Raw genomic sequence first — 18,399 nt, 5'->3', positions numbered from 1 at the left:
GTACACTGCATGTACACTATAATGCTGATGCGTACGTATAACTTCGATTCTAGTGCATATTTACCCAAATACGAGTTGTATGTGTACGAGTCAAGTTAGACTTGTGTACGGCGCAGCGGTAAAGTACTGATGCACACATCAGCGGCTCGAGTTACCGAGAAGGTCGGCGCACGATGTACACCTACATATGCGCGCTCGATTTACACGTGTTTTACATTGTGTCGTCACGCTCTCTCTCTCTCTCTCTCTCTCTCTCTCTCTCTCTCTCTCTCTCTCTCTCTCTATCTCTCTTTCGAACTCCCTGATCGATTCGCGAGTGCTTTTTCATTTGCAGAAGCTCTCTGCGCAAAACTCGCTGAGTTCTCAATTTGAAAACGAAACGTTGATCGTGAACTCACTCATCGATGGTTGCTGATAATCATTGTCGCAAAGGATGCGAGCTTTACTCACCTGTAACAAAAAGATAATCGCATCGTTAATCGCAAAGCGTAAACTTCGATAAAATAAATGAATTGATATTGGGCGAAAGAGATAAACCTCGTAAAACGCACCAGGAGAAAATTGTGCGGATGACGCAGGCTTGATAAATAGAATTTGTAGCGTCAAGTATACTTAATAAATACGGGATCCACGGAGGCTTTCCTATTTGGCATCGAGACCTACTCGCGGCGCTTTTCGTTTTTCCCTTCTCAAGTGTACACTAAAAATATACATCTTCCCAGCTGGCGGCTCGCTCCGAAGCGCCGGTTATCGTTTCGCATAAATCTGCGGAGAGCGAGGGTGAGCGTAATTGCGTTTCTCTCGCGTCTGCTAATGTCGTGCAGCGCCGCAGAGGAGGCGCTCTCACATGTGCTATACTTACATCTACCTCGCGACCTCCTTCTTTTTTTGCTTCTCTCGAGCAGCGATGCGCCACCGCGGATCATAGGATGATTAATTTTTTCCTTTTGGATGTAAACATTTATATGGACGTACACGTTATAAGCTCATCGTCTCTAGCCAAAGACTACTTGAAGCCTAAGGCTGTGGGATATGCAGGGACTAGTTCAAAACTACTAAGCACAATGTTTCGACGGTAAACGCGTTTGCATACTGAAATATACTTCTAAATGCTCTTTTCAAATGCATAAAAAGGATAACCCAGCACGCACTTGTGCAACCGCGTCGATAAACAAAGCGATCCATCAATACGCGCAATTAACTAATCGAATGTAACGTCAATTGAAAGCCAGAGAGTGGTGCGTCAAACAAAGGCAAATATAACTCGTCGCCGCCGCCCCTCGCGCGCATCAGCAAAACGATCAAGCAAAAACGCGGCTGCAAATATCCGCGCATCAGTGTATTATGTACAGGTATACATACAGGGTTGAACACTGCATCACGCATATCCGCGCGCTCGCGCGCCAATAAACGAACAAACAAATCCGCGTCGATCGAACAGTTCCACGGCACGCATTATTATATGTATGTATAGTTGTATATACTTCGCATACGTGTACATGTACCAGCGCACATACACGCGGGCAGCTCTCGCATCGTAATTATACACATCCCCCGGTAATGACGGCCCTCGCGCGTATCTAGCCTTTTCAATTAACTTTTCAATTCCGTCGCCCTTTCTTAAAAAGTCCGCGAGCGCATTAAGATAATTACCGGGCGGCGCATTAGAGCGCGCGCAAGCGGACAATGCGCTCTCTCCTGTGCGTCTGTACGCGCGTACGTGTGTATCAAGGAGTGAAAAATCGAATGAAAAAGTTATCGTGAAATGAGAGGAGGAGGAATTAGCATATATAAAGTCGCATCTCGCGGACAGATCGTCATCGCTATCCGGTCATTATCCGAGAGAAACCGCGACTGCGCATAGCGGCGCGCGACTCGCCTTTTTTTATTTGCCCCGTCGTCGTCGTCTTTGGGATCGTCTCTCGTGGTTCACCTCTTTAAAAGGGCCCACGCGCAGTGCGCATTCCGATGAAATTGCGCACTGTACACGTTCTCACTGTTTTGTTCGGAGCCGGTTCGTGCACGTCTCTCTCTCTCTCTCTCTCTCTCTCTCTCTCTCTCTCTCTCTCTCTCTCTCTCTCTCTCTCCTCTCTCTCTCGATCCACGTCGTTGATAACGAGAGGGAGGAGGACAATTGGCTCGCTGAATTATGTAATTGTTGGGCTATCGCGCTAAGAGGATGTTTTGTGCGTAGGACAAGGCATAAATGATCTTGCGGGGTTATTGCTGAACGACGAGAGATGCAGGAATTAACAGCTCGTGCCATTACACAACTGAAGTACCTTGGTAATTAGAAATGTGAGAAAAACAGGTTTCGAAGTCGTAATGTAATCGCAACAAGTTCCCACGTTCTCATCTCCGCGCAGAGTCGCTGATGACAACGCCAAAAATCACGATTGCAGCGCGTATACAAGAGAACGAATCGTGATGAGTATATCAATGTCAATTTTTTTTTCTCCGCGTATAATTAACCGGGCGTGGGCGAGGCTCGAATCGATCACTCATATCGCTATTACGCTCCCTCTGCGCACTCCTCCCAATTTTTTTTCATTTCTTGCTCGTTAACACACGACATGAAGATTCATTCGAAAGATGCCGCTTGCGCAAAAAGTCTGATACGTCTGCGCCCAAAGCAATATTGTTTTCTTCTGCTCTCTCGCTCTTCTTCTCTCTCTTTTTTTTATTTTCGAGGAGGTCGCCCGCGTGGACACTCATAACTGTTATACGACTTGGTGCGCGAGATGACAGGTGTTAAGAAAAATGCTTGTCATGGCTCGTAAAGCTTTCAGTGTAACAGTCGCTATACACACGTATACTTTATTGTCGAAACGTATCCACTCAGTGCGGTATAAGTATTTAATTTACACTCGAGGCGACGCAGCAGAGTCTATGTTTTTATTTCGTCCGCTATAACAATGACATTTTTTGCCTCGCGAGAACTCGTACTTGTAATTTGTTGTTTTTCACTCCCACCGAGAGACAGAGGGAAGCGAACGCGTTTGAAGAATCTTGTGAAATCGCACTCGAATCACTCGATTCGAGTGCTGTCTGTATCCTCTTGATGTAATGAAGCGTCATGGAATAAATATACGCTTGAAATGAATACGGTTGCTCTTTTCCAAACACGAAAAAGAACTTTCCCCGTTGACATTTCCGTTCTGGTTTCTTGTACTGAAAAAAATAATGACAAAATTTCAAAAATAAAAACTTAACGCCCCACTTTTAGCGCTTACACGCATCTCTAGTCGTAAATAGTTCGAAGCACTTACACTCGGCAAAACAACTTGTCCCTGAAAAAAGGAGAAAAAATAGAAGAGAAGCGTCGCGCGAGGCGGAAAAAAAAGTAATTCACACATGTGATACAAGCTCTATAAATAAATCCCTCAAACGCGCCTCGACGTCTCAAAGCCGACCTCCCGAAACGGAGCCGCTGGTGCGTCTCATCCGCGAAACAAAAAAGGCCCTGCGCCGACGCGTTCAAATCGCTTCGTCTCCGCCTCTTCCGCTTTTTCTATGTGTCATGTGTGAGAGAGAGTGTGTGTGTGTATGAGTGTGTGTGTGTGTGTGTGCTATACTACTCCCGAAAAATCAATTCGAGCCGACGCGGCGTCGTGTAGTTTTGAAGGAACTTTGACAGAATTCGGTCGGCCGATGAGTCAAGCTGCGAGAGCGAGGAGTAACGAATGGCACGCGCGCACAAAAGTTTCGAGGAGAGAGGAATTACGAAAGTTTCCGAGTTTTTGCAGTCCAGTACTAATATTTCCTGGCTCGCGTGAAATATAATATATATGTACGGAAATATCGGGCGGTCGTTTAAAAGTCCTTTCTGGCTCTCTTTGTGAATTATCGTTAATTGATTGCTTGCGTGCCCTCCCGTATTGAATTTGTTTGTTTACGCGAGGTTTCATTGACTGATTGCTTTTTAACCACAGCGTAACAACGGTGTAAAGTAAACTCTGTTCGTTTCGAACTCTATATTAAATTTTTTTTCCGGACAACTTTCAACAAGCTCATCAAAAACCATTCGCGCGCGTATATAAATCAATTTGAAAGATGACTCGACTGAATTTCAGCCCTCTAAATTATATTAAATAATAATAATAATAATAAAAGAAGCCGTATCGCACATACTTTCATCCATCACCTCGGCACCGCAAAAACTCGCGACTTCCTTTTCGACCATCCGGTGCGATCTCCTGCGTGCACATTAAACGCGACCCACACTCCCTCTGCAGCACGTTACAGCTCGCGCAATAAGCAGTAATGGGAGCGGAGCGGTCGCGATAATACAATTCCGACAGTCATCGCTGTCGAGTCTCGCTCTCTAGCACAACTATACTCACGAGAGCCAGCGGTGGCAACGACGACGACGACGACGTTTGACGCGCTCCGCAGCGCGACAGTAGCCGTCAACTCATTAGACGTCCTCGCCCACGCGCAATATTCGTCACTCGTCGAGGGAAGCGATCACGTCGTCGCGTCAGCTGCGCGTCGGTGCGTGCAGCACTTTTGAAATTTCGACACGTTTCTTCGTGCCTCTCTCCCGCGCGCTTATGATCTGTGAAGAAAAGTTTTTTCGGAGCGCGCGCAGATGTATGCCTCTGCAGTAAATGCCGGACGGGAATAGAGTCGAGTGTTTACGGAGGCCCGAGTCGAACGCCGCTCGACGACAGCTTTTGCGAGGTGCGATATTCGATGGCTATATAGAAAGGGGAATCTTGCAGCTATTATTTTTTTTCAAATCTCGTAAAATTTTCTTCTCGCGGGCACTCTCCATCCCAACGCACTTTACGCGCGTATTTAAAACAAGCCGAGAGAGCGTTGTCTCGGCCGCGAGAGCAAAGGAAGCGAAACTTTTTTTATTTGAATTACAAGTTGCCGTCTTGCAGGGCGAGCCCGATAAAACATCCGCAGAGTCGCGGCTTCTCTTACGAGAGAAGAGAGCGAGTGATCCAGAAAAAACAAAGCCAGCTCTCTCTCTCTCTCTCTCTCTCGCGCGCGCGCGCGCGCAGGCGGCAAAGTAAGCCAATTAAAAGCTCGTAAGCGGCTCGGCTCGGCGATGCTTCTTCTTCCTCTCTTCTCCTATCTTAACCTCCCGGACCACCATTCAACGTCATTAAATCCTGCCGCGCGCTGACGACGACGGCGAGTCTTGCTCTCTTTTACTCCGCGCCGCCGTGGCTTGTCTGTCTATCATTCTTTCTCTTTCTCGTCTCCGATGCCGCTCTTTTCCCTTTCGCTCTTGGTGCATTTGTCGCTCCGATACTGTGTGTGTGCGTTGCGCACCACAGAACCGCCGCAACCGCTACTGGTTAGTTTACTAATGCGAATTTGTCCGAGCCGAGCGGTGAAGGAATGAGAGCCGGGACAGGGTAACAACCTGATCACCGATGGATCAGGGAATTCCTTGGTTTCAACAATTTTCCACGTGTGTGTGTTTTCGCGACGATAGAATAAATAAACGTTATACTTTATAATCAAGGTAGTAGCTTACGCTGTCGTTTTCGAAAATTTTGGCAGGGGAGTTTATTTATAAGGAGAGTAGATTTAAAGTACTCTTAATAACATCTCATTTCTCTGCAGCGTCGTCTCTCTTGCTTCCACAGAGTGGAGAGACCATGGATTCGCTTCTCTCTCTTATCTCTTATAAAGATTAAAGTGCAAATTAATTGCGCGTCGTGCAACGGAACCTTGGGATTTCTTTTCGAGGCTCGTTTCTCTTCTTCTTTTTATACTGTTCATGCTCTCCCTCTCCCTATCCCTCTCTTTCTTTACTCCTTCTTTTCTCTCGACAGCGCGAGCGCCAGTTAAAATGCCGCAAACTTAAAGCGGAAGCTTTTATGATTTTACTCCCTGACATAAAGTTCGTCACTTTATATCATTGAGCAATCTTGCCAGCCGGCGATATTTAATTACAGCCTGTAAAATAAACATTAAGCGCTTACTTCACTCCTTAATTAAGCCTTTAATTGGGCATTTATCGTTGGATAATTCTCGGTGTCGTGTATACCTCCTTCGTACAGTCGGAATTATAAAATCCCAAACGCTGCAGCGTAACAAGACAGGAAATAACACGGAATCGAGATGCGCGCGCTGCGACAAAATCAATTGGACCGCGTATGCCATTGTACGCAATCAATGCCAGGTACATTTAATTGTTCGATACACCGCATCGACCCATTTTCTTTTTCCAAAACCTGATCCACAAAAAACAAGGCCAGCTCTCTCTCTCTCTCTCTCTCTCTCTCTCTCTCTCTCTGTCTCTCTCTCTCTCTCTCTCTCTCTCTCTCTCTCTCTCTGTCTCTCTCTCTCTCTCCCTGTCATTTGGCTCTTTTTATTCATCTCATTTGTCATTTGGCTCTTTTTATTCCTCTCATTTGTCATTTCGCTCTTGTATTTAGCCACGCGCGCAATCACGCTCGTACGTCTTCCTCGCGCTCTTAATGCAGTCGTAATTTTTTCCTTTATTGTGCGGGCGTATCTCGCGCTGCGTTTTAACGTTTATTGCCTACTCCTCCTCTGGGAATTGATTCATTCGCCGCGAGTTTTCGAAGCATATTTCGCAAATTTACGAGCAAAAATTCCAACCTCCCACTGCTTTTTATATATTCCAGCTATATACTTCATGTGACTGGATGCAGCCGGCGGAATTCGATTAGCTCGTTTTACGGAAATTTCAGTCAAAGTAACGTTCTCTCAAGAGCAGCTAAACTTCCAGAACAACTTCGATGCCCGCATCGTAATATCTCAGCCTTTTTCTCTCCGACTCCTTCATCTTCGGGCGTTTTTGCGCTCGTTCTTGCATTCTTTCCCAGTCGCGTCGTTCTTTCTCTCCTCCTTGCATCGACGGCTGCACTTGCACTGCAGTATCAACACACAGCAGCGTCCACTTGTTCGGCTTTCTTCGACGCTGCAGCGGCTTTTAATGTCCCTGTTCGCGAGAGGAGGACGCGCTGCAGACGTTTTCTTACGAACGAGAGGCGGACAAAAAGAGCGAGGGAGCGAGCGAAGAAGGCAAAAAGAAGGGGGCCAAAGTCGCGATGGTCCATTATGTAGGAGAGAGGAGTGACTTTATATATCGCTGCGGGAAAAAGGATCCAAGCATCGGAGAATGTGCAACGGTTCGATTGGGCCGCGGTGCTTTGTACGCTCCGACAACGGCGACGACGACGTGCCTTTTGTTCTGCTAAATAGGACATTTGCCACTTTTAGTTATATAGCTTCGCGCTAAGAGAGAGAGAGAGAGAGAGAGAGAGAGACGCGGCCTCCCGCGCACAATGCGGCTCTCCGTCGTTTCGCTGTCGTTCGCTGTGTGCGACTCACGATTCCCGAGCCCCGTGAATGCACACGACGATTGTCACATTATCGGCGCCTTATTGTGCAACGACACACCGACGGATTTGTTCAAGCCGCGCGCGCACGTATGTGTACGTGTGAGCAGTGCCTTTGTAAGCGAGAAGGAGATGGATTACGTAAGTGCGCGCGCGGAGAGATTAATCGAGGGATTTCTGCTGTTCTGTTTCTAGCCGGTGTATATTTGTCGAGTCTATACGTTCGAAATTAATTTTGTCCAAGATGCAAATGGAAGCTGTCCCGTTTTTCGAAAAAGAAAAATATAACGAACGGACGCAATAAATCCAGTCGGCTGACGCATGCGAGTAGAAGATTGTGCAATACGACGCAGAGTATAGTGCAGCCGCAATCATATTTTGTAACTCTTTTCCTGTAGGCATCTAATCCTTTCAATCTAGATGCACCGATGTGATATAGAGATAATGAGCGCTCCCGTATCCTCTCGGATTTTTCCCGGACAATCCGAGTGAAGGCAATTAATCAATTAATTGCAGCAGTCGAGCAAGAGAGAGAAAGAGCTCAGAGACATAAATATCAGCGTGGCAAAAAGTCCGCGGCTATCCACACTAATCCCCGACATCGGTGTCGCTCGCGCATAAACACAACTCCGCCCCGGCAATCTCCATTAATAATCCGGCCGCATAAGCGGCGGCGCTCGCGCGTTCTTAATGCCGTCGAGCAAATCGTCGGCTCGCGTTTTTCACTCTCCTAATACCGAATTTATAGATAGCACCAGCCATGCAGTTGGCGCAAGAGAGAAAGCAGGAAGTTCGCTCGACTTGCAAGAGAGCGTAGTCGTCGTAGTCGTAGCCTGGGAGCCCCCCGACTCATGACAAATGTCGCCGCGAAACAAGGATGAGAAAGCGACCAAGTGTTGCCGTAGATCATCGGGATAATTATATTATTCCAGCGCTACTGCAGAGCGCGCTGTATTTATAGAGCAACACGACTGATGCTACTGCCCACTGGCGCCCGTATTATGTATACGCACGGGATCTCTGCAGTCTCTCTCTCTCTCTCTCTCTCTCTCTCTCTCTCTCTCTCTCTCTCTCTCTCTCTCACTTTCTCTCCCGCGACCCTTTGAACTGCTTTTGCTAGTTCTCTAAATATAATCTCTGTGATTATAATATCCCGAGCTGCTGCTCCTGTTGCGGCGGAGCGGAGTTTTTCTATATAACCCACCGTTGCGCTGCGTATACCTATATATTAGTGTTGAGAGCCGCGCGCGTCGGGTTCAACGGCTTGACGTTTTATATCCTCGCGCATCGCGATTAAAATCAAGCGTTTCACTTTTTTCCTCGTTATACACCATTTTATTTCAACACGCGTTGTTTACGCGTTTAAAGAGCCGTTAAGAGATTTATTTGTTTCCCCCACTTTATTGTTCATTTTTAAAGAGTAAAAAATTGCACATCAACTTCTGCGTGTTTAACCGACGTGTAAACGCTTCCGCGATTAATTTAAACTTTTTTGTTTCGACGGAAAGGCTCTCGCTGCGTAAAAAATTTCCATGGGCAATCGTTCACGCTCGTAAACTAGCTCGGCAACTCATCTGCGTGCCTCGATATTTAATTAAGGAAGCCCCCGAAGGCGCGAGACAGGACAGGGTCCAACAAGAGGAAGGAGGAAAAAAAAGGGCAAATCAGCCGTCTAACGCGAGGTCGAAACAGGGCTGCGTATAAATTGAAAAAGTTCCCTCACGCCGTCGTAGCAAAGAGGCCATTTTTCCTAACGCGAACGACGCGCAGCTTTCAGCGAAAGTTTTAATTGACCGGTATTTTCAGCGCGCGTGTGCGCGGCTCAACCATGAAATTCCTTCCGAGAAGCCCTTGAAAGGGTTGCAGGTGAAAATCCGGGCGCCGATACATAGAGCCACTGTATACGTGTGCCGCGTACTCTTTATACTCTGACTGATTGCTGAAAAAGGCAGCGCGCGACACGGGCACGACGAGAGTCTTCGCAATTGACCATTGATTTTCGTTGGGAACTACGCGACGGGAGTGTGCAATGTGACCTCGTCTCTTTCTCTCTTTCGCGGAATCTGTACCAACGGCGAGGTGGGGACCTTTCATGTATTTTTCAGCTGGAGAGTAGCGCGAGAATCAGCAGTTCCATTCAGTCGGCACACATCTCCTCTATATCGAGTATGCTGCTACCGTTTCGCGAGCTCACGTGCTGTTCCAGTTCGAGATTAGACAATCGACCGGGAAATCTCGATCATTATCGGTATTTATGTCAATGCTGCGAGATAATTTCCTGAATCATTTTCAATTATTAGGTTCGAATTGAACGAATATAGAAAGGCATGAATGAAATAGCAGTATACCTTCTACAAATAACTGCTATACGTATGTTTTTGTTGAACTCCGTCAAAGGGTCGAGCAGAATCGAAGCGAAACAATGTAAACGGAAACCAATTCGCGATGCAGTAAACAATCAATGCTCCATTAGCCGATGATTCGGATTTTATTTCGGGCAACAATCGAATTCAGCAACCACACACAGCATTTCTTGTATTATCCCTATATAAAAAAGTCATGACTGGATGAAGTGAAGCCAAGAATGCGTCAATATGATTGGCCCATGTAGTGCGCATGCGTCAAAAGTATAGTTAGAAATTTTTGATTTGTTTTTGATTTCTAAAATTGATTCTAATATTAAAAATGTAATATAATACTATAATACATATCAAATTATAATTTGTATATTTATAATATTCTAGAGACATTCTACTCTCGGGACTATTCTATTCTCGAGACATAACCTTAAAATTTTAAAAGGAAGTTGGCAATGAAACCGCGGCAATTTTGAAATTTATATGAGCGCGAAATGAATCATATATTGTAAAGTTTGATATAGTTCCGTGATAGAAAACAAATATTAAAAATATCAATCAAGTATTTATATTCCATTTAATAAGTTAATGAAATTATAGTCTACTACAGTGCGCGCAGCGCACTGCGCCACGTCTAGTACATTAAAAAAAAAGAGGATAATAGAACAAGCTCGGAAAAAGCGTCGGGTCAGCCAATATACGAGAGTATAAAGCTCGATAACATCAATTCTTTATATCTTTTTACTCGCTCCTGTGCTATTCTTTCCCTCACCTTTTTTTCGTATTACTCGTTATCGGTACGAACGTATCGCGCCGTTCGAGTATTTCGGCAGTAGCGGCGGGAAACGTGGAGAAAAGAGAGAAAAGCATTTCGTCGGTGAAAACGCTGGCTGAGCGAAAAAAAGCGCGTGCGACGCTCGAGGCGCAAAGTCTGCCACAGAAATACTCGCAGTTAGAGAAAATTGTTTGATTTCGGCAAAGGGGACGACGGGAAAGATATATAGAATTACCGTATTTGGAGAACAGTGTTTCTTGCGTCGACAAGTTGCAGTGCTTAGCTTGACTTATGGATAAGACCTTGTATTTAACACGACCCATAAACTTTTGACTATTTTTTTATCTCACAAGCTCGAGATCATAAAAACATCTCAAATAAATGTTTAATTAAGAAGCAAAAATATACCAGAATCAGATATAATGCGTATATATACAACGAAATTTGTGTCACATTCTCCATAAAGCTATTTTTAACGTTCATTTTTACGACCCTTCGTAGCGAATTATTCAAATTCAGGCGCGACACAGCGTGAAAATCCACGAAAATCATGGACACTTCATCATATATAAATATTCCGAAAGAATAACCGCAGGTCGTACAGCAAGGAAAATTGCGAAAAATTTACGGCAGACTGCGACAATAAAACAGGCGGAACGAGCTGCAGCACAGAGCAAGGATGTGGAACACTCACTCGAAAAGTGCGAGAGTGAAATAAACGTTCGGGAGCATGCAAGAAATCAACAGGACGAAGAAATCCAACGGTACATACGAAAATACATAAGAGTGCAGTAAGTACATGCAAAGGAATCGGAGAGGTAAGAGCGAGGAGAATAAAAAGACGGAAGAAGGAAGACAAAAGGAGATCGCTATCCGCTCCCGAGTTTCGCAGACCGTGTCAGCGCTATATTTTTATGTCTCCTTCTTGCCCACCTTTTCTTCCTTTTTATTTGAGCGAACTTCTTCGGTATATGGGCCGGTCGGCTGGACTGCGGCTTCTTGCTCTTTTTTTACGGTAGAAATGAAACTATCGAGCGTTGCTCGGCCTCTGCGCGAGATCAATCGCGCGCGGGAGTCAGAAGCAACACGGAGCAGTTGTAGTGGGGACGATTGAATATTGGGGTCGTTCGGCTTCTTTATATCGCGATGGGGAATCGGCAGAGCGAAGAGTACGAAAAAGAGAAAGAGACAGGGAGATACGAAAAAAGGAAGTTAATTGAAGCTGTAGTCGCAATAAAAAAATTATGATAAATATTTGTCATGTCACTTATTCCAGCGCTTGTTTCTAGAAATCGCAATTAATCATGCGGAACGAAATTTGATGAAAAATGTGTTTTGTCAGAAGCTTCTCCAAGCGTGACAAGCAAATTCGAGCTGGATTCTGAAATAATCATGGCATAATATTAAAGAGTAATAAAATAATGGAAAGATATAATATCATTATAAGAGGCCTATAAATATGGATATACGAGGTAACAGTAATATAATACAATCAGGCATTGGAAAGGCGGTAAAAGAAATCTTTCGCCCATCTGAAAAACAATCGCACAAGTCATATTTTATTGTTTCGGTGAGATTTATGTACGACCCGACGACGTATACCAGCCAGATATACGTGCGGATTTACATTGCTGCATAAATATCCTGACAAAAGCATTACGGAATTGCTTCAATACAGAATCTCGTATTGAGGATTACAAATTAGGCATGCCTTTATTGCTGACATATTATACATTTATGAATTTATGACGTCGTACTCAGGTAGCTTGGAAGAGATGACTTCTCTGATTTGTTGGGGTTGGCTTGCAAGTATTATCTCACGAAAATCTGATGGAATTTCAAGATTCTTTAGAACGTCATTTTGTAAGAGATTTGGGAAACAAAACGTTTGTGATGGAATATTGTTAGGTAGCAATAGCTGTTGTTGCAGAAAAAACTTGCTATCACAATTTCATTGTTTATATGAAAGTATTAAAGCTTTATTGGGTAAACGTGTCGTATCTTAATCAATTCGACAGCTTTCGGGCTGAATAAAGATTAGCAAGTTGAAGTGAAAATAAAATACGATGATTGTATGTCACTAAATGCGTCACCACAAAGAGTGTATTTTATAATTGTACCTCTCGCGCACAGTTTTTAAGTAAATAGAAAAAAAGTGAACAAAGACAAAGCACTTGTGCTGTATACATTAGTTAATAGTGTTTACATAGAAGTTATATTCTATGTAAAATGTATAAATGTCTAATAATTTAAAAAAAATGCAAATGCAGAATAAATTGCCAATTACAACATCGTAGTTTGGTCTAAATAATTTTTAGGATGATTTTACTTTCGATCATGCATTCTTTATTTCTTTTTGAGGTTTTCCACATCTCTACACATTTTTGATAGCTGATTCACGCTGACGAAAGTTAAAATACCTTAATTATAAATGAAGTCGATATCAAACTTTGTTAAGAATACAAAATTATGCTTGTAAGTTAAGTACACGTGTATCCGTTCGAGCCTTCTCGGCTTATCTTTAAGATTAAAATACGTCGTAAAATCATAAACACTTCTCTAAACAAAGTATATCCTCATAATATCAGTGAGATCTTTTATTTTCTAATAGTTTAATTAAACAATCGCAAGACTGTTCGCTATCTGTTACTTCTATCAAAATGTAATTATATCTAATCAATTAAAGACGCAGTCAAAAATACTTTACGCATCGCTGAGTGCGCGACATTATCCACGCGTGAATGATCTCCCCACTTTTTGGCTCGTTTATATCTTCTCTTAATCGTGAGACAGTATAAAAACTGAAGCCCAAGCAACTAAAAACATAGTTCTTCTTAAGCCGGAAGACGACACAGTAAGTTACAAAGCTCATTCATAGAAGAAATTTCATAAAAATACTTTTCTTTCAAAACCTATAAATCAACATTTCTTATTATGACACACCGTCAAAACGATAAATAGTTCATATTGGTATTTTTTGCAGGCCTAATCGCAATCTCATAAAATGGCAAACCTCAGCATCGTTCTTTTCGCCTTCCTTCTGATCGTAGCAGTGGCTTTCGCCGCTGAAACTTGCAGCAAAATTGGTCAACATGTAAGTAGAGAGACTTTTATTGAGAACTTAATATTGTGAAACAAGGAGAAAAAAAGCTATTTCTATCGAGGGTAACGTCAGCACGAGACGGTGACGATCATGGCTAAAGACGCCTCACCCGAGCCGGAAATAGCATCCAATAAACTCTAGAATAAATGCGTTTGGTGCTCCTGTAATAAGAGTCCGACGACTAATTAAAAATTTCTATTTTTTAATTTTTAGTGCTACACTACCGAAGACTGCTGTAAGGGCTTGCTGTGCCATAGTTACTTGGCCAAATGCGTGTCTGGTGGACCACTTGGACCTCAGTAAATTTAAATTTTGATCGAGATTAGAAATTTGATTTATTATTGCTATTTGCTGGTATTGTACATTTTAGAAAACAAACAACAGAAGCGTAGGCTATCACAAACTTATCGTTAAAAATGTCCGTTCTTCACTCGAGCGAGCACAGTTCCTTATTATTCAATAAATAATTGTTCAATTTTTATACAAACGGCTATTTTTTACTCGCGACCAATCCGACAGCACTCAAAATGTTTCAACGAATTCATTTCCAAAAACAAGTATAACAAGAAATACACCGCTTGAATCTCACACAGGAGCAAAGGAAACAGTTTGTCACAAGCATACGCGAATTTAATACCAAAGCAGTGATAACTCCTCCGCAGGCGCGGTACCGCACACACTAATCAGCCGAATATTATACCCTTAATCAACTGCGATGCACGAGTAGTAGCCAACGAGCGCAAAATTTTCGCCGAGCCAGCGCGCTTCGTCCAAACATCCCCGAGAACTGCAGAGAGTGAAAAAAGCCAAAGCTCCGCCGCTGGCGTGCGTTCGGGTATTTTCACACAGCGGCAGCTCGTCGTCGCACCTCGTACATCGTTCCGCACGAGTTTATCGCGCGACTCTCCACACCTGCGCGCGCACGAGAAACGAGCCCGCTGCACGACCGAGAGGAAGATGAAATGGCTAATTTACGAACAAAGAGCGCCTGGGCCAGCCGCCGCTGCCGACGACGACGGGACGCCTCGCACTGGAAAATCTGGGTCACAGCACCTCTGCTCTACACTCTCTCTCCCTCTCTTACTCTGCTCTCTTTTAACGGTGCAATTGCACGTGTCGCACGGCCGATTGCAGTTGTCGGAGCGAAAAAGTAATTTTCCGAATTGGCGATTTTCTCGCGCCTCGGCAGACCGGGCTTATCGAGCTGGGCTTGATTAAGTCTGAGTCGTCGCCGCGCCTCGGTTTTGCAGCGTGTTTGAGATGCAAATGTATATAGGTAGCTTACGACGCGAATCGGGAAATACTTTTTCTGCTCTCTTGAGCGCGCGTGCAGCGCATTTTTGACTCCCTCGCGGCGAAATGTTTTTCCCGCGATTTTTACGGGTCACCGGCTGCCTAATAAAGCTCGCATAATTTTGAAATATTTAAAATGAAAAGTGCCGCGGCTATGCAGCTGCAGAGAACGCCTTGCGTTTTTACGTTATAAAGAGGGTTAGAGCAATTTTTTAAAAATATATCGCGCACTTTCATCGTCGCTTCGTTGCAATCACCGACGACGATAACGGAGAAACAATTTCCGCGTAAAACGCACCGCGCGCACTGTTGCTGCTGCTGGTTTTACGCTTTTATTTCTGAAGGGACAAACGCTGTGCATATATGATAATTTGTCAGTGTGAGATTCTCATACTTGCATGCATAAAATACTTTTTACGCGAAATATAAACTCCTCGTACTTTTTCCCAACTCCGCTCTTTGTGCTTCGCATAAATAAAGTTCAAAGCGCGATTTTACGTGAATAACGCGTATCTCGCGAGCGAGTTGATAAATTTGGGGTCACGAAGTTAATGCGCGAAGAGCTATTCATTGCGGTGGGATGACATTTTTTTTACACCGACCGGCCACTATCTCTCGGTAATTTTATTTAAAATTTCGTTTAAAGTACACTTGCATGATCAGTTCGGTATATCGTTTCGACGGCCTAATATCCGCGGTACAACAGCTGGTATTCCGAGAACTCTGATATTGCTGAATCGGTGCGAAATGAAAATAGAGCCATCGTATGAGTATTGAAATGATTCATCGGTATAAGCATCGGTAATACGGTGCAATTCAAGAGGCATGAAATTCAAAAGTTCCGCAAATGCGTCCGCGTGCATCAGGTTATTCGTTTCACACGAAACCCCGACGATCATTTCCTCGACCGTAAGTACAGAGAAGAAGAACAGATCGTACATAAATATCCATGCGTGTACAGAGCAACTCCTCGGGGACAGAAAAAGGATACCGAACGCGTGCGCTCCACGCACACACGTACATACGCACATGCAGACATACGCGCAGATTACATAGGTAGTAGTAGACTCGAGCCTATGGCCGACTCGCGGCCATTCAATTTGTATGTTCAGCGTGACGGCTTGTATGTATTCGAGTCTCTCTAGCTTGTATACGTGTACTGCAGTGCGCATCGGCAGAGAGCCGAGCTCGAGAACACAGTCATTACCGCGTATTAAAGCGCTCGTGGCCTCGATCTATAATTTGGCCTCCGGGTAAGGAACTCGTCCTGCAGACGCTGGTACGCGTGGAAAACTGAAATAAAAAACGCGATGAGGGTGGGAAGAGGGAGTATGTTATGCTCTGAGAATAGTCGGCTATCAAGGAAACTCTGAATTTATAAGATGCGATCCAGTTGGTTGCATTGGAAAATTTTCAGAAAAATTACTTTCTTGGACTTTATGCTCGGTCTTTCGGACTTTATATTCCAAGTATGTATTTAACGTAGGCATTCAACCTCGGGGTCTTGTGAGAAAAAGAAAGAGAGCACCCTTTTTGAAACTCACGTATACAGCCGCTCCTGCAAAAATATAAAGGCAAGCCAACAGACAAACCAGCGGAATGACGATACAAAGAGAAGAAGAGCCCTTAATAAGAAGGAAAAGACGGGCATAAAAAGTCAGGAGGCAAGAGTCACATAAAAATAGGCTGCACGCAGATGATACAGAGGGTCTTAGCCAGAGCAAGAGAAAGAAAGCTCGAGGATATGTACGTATACAGCGTCATCGCCAGCTTTCAAATTACGCCGAATAGAATTCGAATGGGATTGGACCTGGTAATTTGGCATGAGGGCGCAACGACTCTGGATTAAGTCGTGTCAAAGACCGTCATTTTCCCTTCCGACTATATGCTACGACGAGAGTCGCAGCGTCTTCCTCTCCGTCTCTGTCCCTCTCTCGTCGTCTCGGCGAATTATCATGAAATTAGTATGGACGTGCTGCGCGAACGCGGCCGCGGAAAAGGCACAAAAAAGCAGCGCATCTGTCTCCGTTCGTCGCTTTTTCGTTCTATCGTGAAAGAAAGAGGAGGGGGGGGGGCGGGCGGCTTTGGTCTTTGCGCTTTGGCGTGGATTTCTCTGCGACGCGGCGAGAGATGAAGCGGAATGCAAATTAAGAGGTGCGTCTATTCGCTCGCCGAGCTTCTCAGAATGAGAATTAGGTTTATCACGGAGCTTTGAGAAATTTTCCTTTCATTAAAAGCGCCTTATAATTATTCCTCATTACGCGGATTATCAACCATTGAGTTTGCGACTATATCCATTTAATCGGCTGGAATGAAAATTTTTATCGATTAAGTGAGGGTAATGTTAAATTTCACTTAAAACAGAAAATGTATACTCTGTACGTTCATCGGCAAAAATGAGATAAGAGCGACTCGAGCGGATTTCCTTTTTGTAATCTCGAATCAATAGCGATTGGTCGGATTGGCCAAGTCATTATTCCCAAGATCTCAGCGCGCCGGTTGCTATTATCTTCATAAAGCCGGCCCGAGAGAGAACGAGCTCGCGGTGCGGCGCAGCGCAGACTAATAAAAACATGAAGCAACGACGACGGACTTTGGCTACTCTCTCGCGTCAATTAAGCCAATCGCTCCGGCCGTATCGTAAAATTCATCTCGCTCTTTCGATTCTCGTTTTTACCGCGCAAGCAGACGACGCATACCTATACATCGGCTCCGCAAATTGGCAAATGCTCTCGCGAGTGATTATATGCAGCTTTATCCCATATGTCGACGTGATAATCCGATCCAAAACGAAAGAAAGTTCGCGAAACGAGCTGAAATGGCTTCTTCGAGAGGTTCTAACAGCGGTCGCGCAAGAAAATTTAAATTTAATTCGTACAGGGATAATTGACAAAAAATAAGACACACACGCAACAATAGTAGTCGTATCCACCGAAATCTCACGAGAACCGCTTGACGGCGGAGCACTAATGAAAACGTGAAGCAACCGTGACTGCGGGACTTTAAAATCTCATCAATGGCAAGAAAAAAGTGCTGCAGCTGTCGTTCGTCAATTAAGGGAACGACTATTTGTCCTCTCGCTGCTGCAGCAAATGCACACGGAATGCATATATACTTATACACGCAACGAGAAAGCGCCGGGCGGTATCTATATCTATCTATCGCGACTCCCATTAGCGAGGGGACAACTCGCGGAAATCGTGAGAGCAAGAGGGAGAGCGCGTAGGCGGTCGAGTTGGAGGTAGGAACTCGAGAATTCTCCTCTCGCGGTAATTCTAAAATTCGTCACGAACCGCGGAGCGACTGCGGCGGCAGTAGAGAGAAAGAGAGAGAGAGAGAGAGAGAGAGAGAGAGAGAGAGGGAGGGAGGAGGGGGGTGAGAGAAGGGCAAAACTCGATCGGCGAATAAACGCGAGTGCGGCGCTCGGCGCGGGATTTCGCTAATTGGAATTAACGGGTTTTGAAGGGAATCGAAATTGATTTAAGCACTGATTGCCGTCGTTTTCGCGCAACACGATTTTACGTGCCATCTATTTTATCC

General features: G+C 44.5%; 2 protein-coding genes across 3 annotated transcripts in view; one reads left to right on the top strand and one right to left on the bottom strand.

The window, feature by feature from the left end:
• Positions 1-18,399, bottom strand: part of LOC100115632 (MOXD1 homolog 2) — a 432,542-nt gene that overhangs the window by 192,641 nt on the left and 221,502 nt on the right. The window lies entirely within an intron of this gene.
• Positions 13,243-14,053, top strand: LOC107982201 (omega-conotoxin-like protein 1). Its single transcript, XM_016990124.2, has 3 exons — positions 13,243-13,317; positions 13,447-13,557; positions 13,780-14,053. Exons 2-3 carry the CDS (start codon positions 13,468-13,470, stop codon positions 13,867-13,869), a joined length of 180 nt encoding a protein of 59 aa, XP_016845613.1. The 5' UTR covers positions 13,243-13,317; positions 13,447-13,467; the 3' UTR covers positions 13,870-14,053.

Source organism: Nasonia vitripennis, chromosome 1 (genome assembly GCF_009193385.2).
Source record: "Nasonia vitripennis strain AsymCx chromosome 1, Nvit_psr_1.1, whole genome shotgun sequence".
Classification (NCBI taxonomy): Eukaryota; Metazoa; Arthropoda; class Insecta; order Hymenoptera; family Pteromalidae; genus Nasonia; species Nasonia vitripennis.
The sequence above is the reverse complement of the archived record's forward strand: the minus strand, read 5'-3'. Positions and strand labels throughout refer to the sequence as shown.

What these genes read in the sequence shown, in the direction of transcription:
- LOC107982201 (XM_016990124.2), top strand. Translation starts at nt 13,468, where the DNA reads ATGGCAAACCTCAGCATCGTTCTTTTCGCCTTCCTTCTGATCGTAGCA. An exon ending in GCAGCAAAATTGGTCAACAT is followed by an intron (nt 13,558 to 13,779) that starts GTAAGTAGAGAG and finishes TTTAATTTTTAG; the next exon opens with TGCTACACTACCGAAGACTG.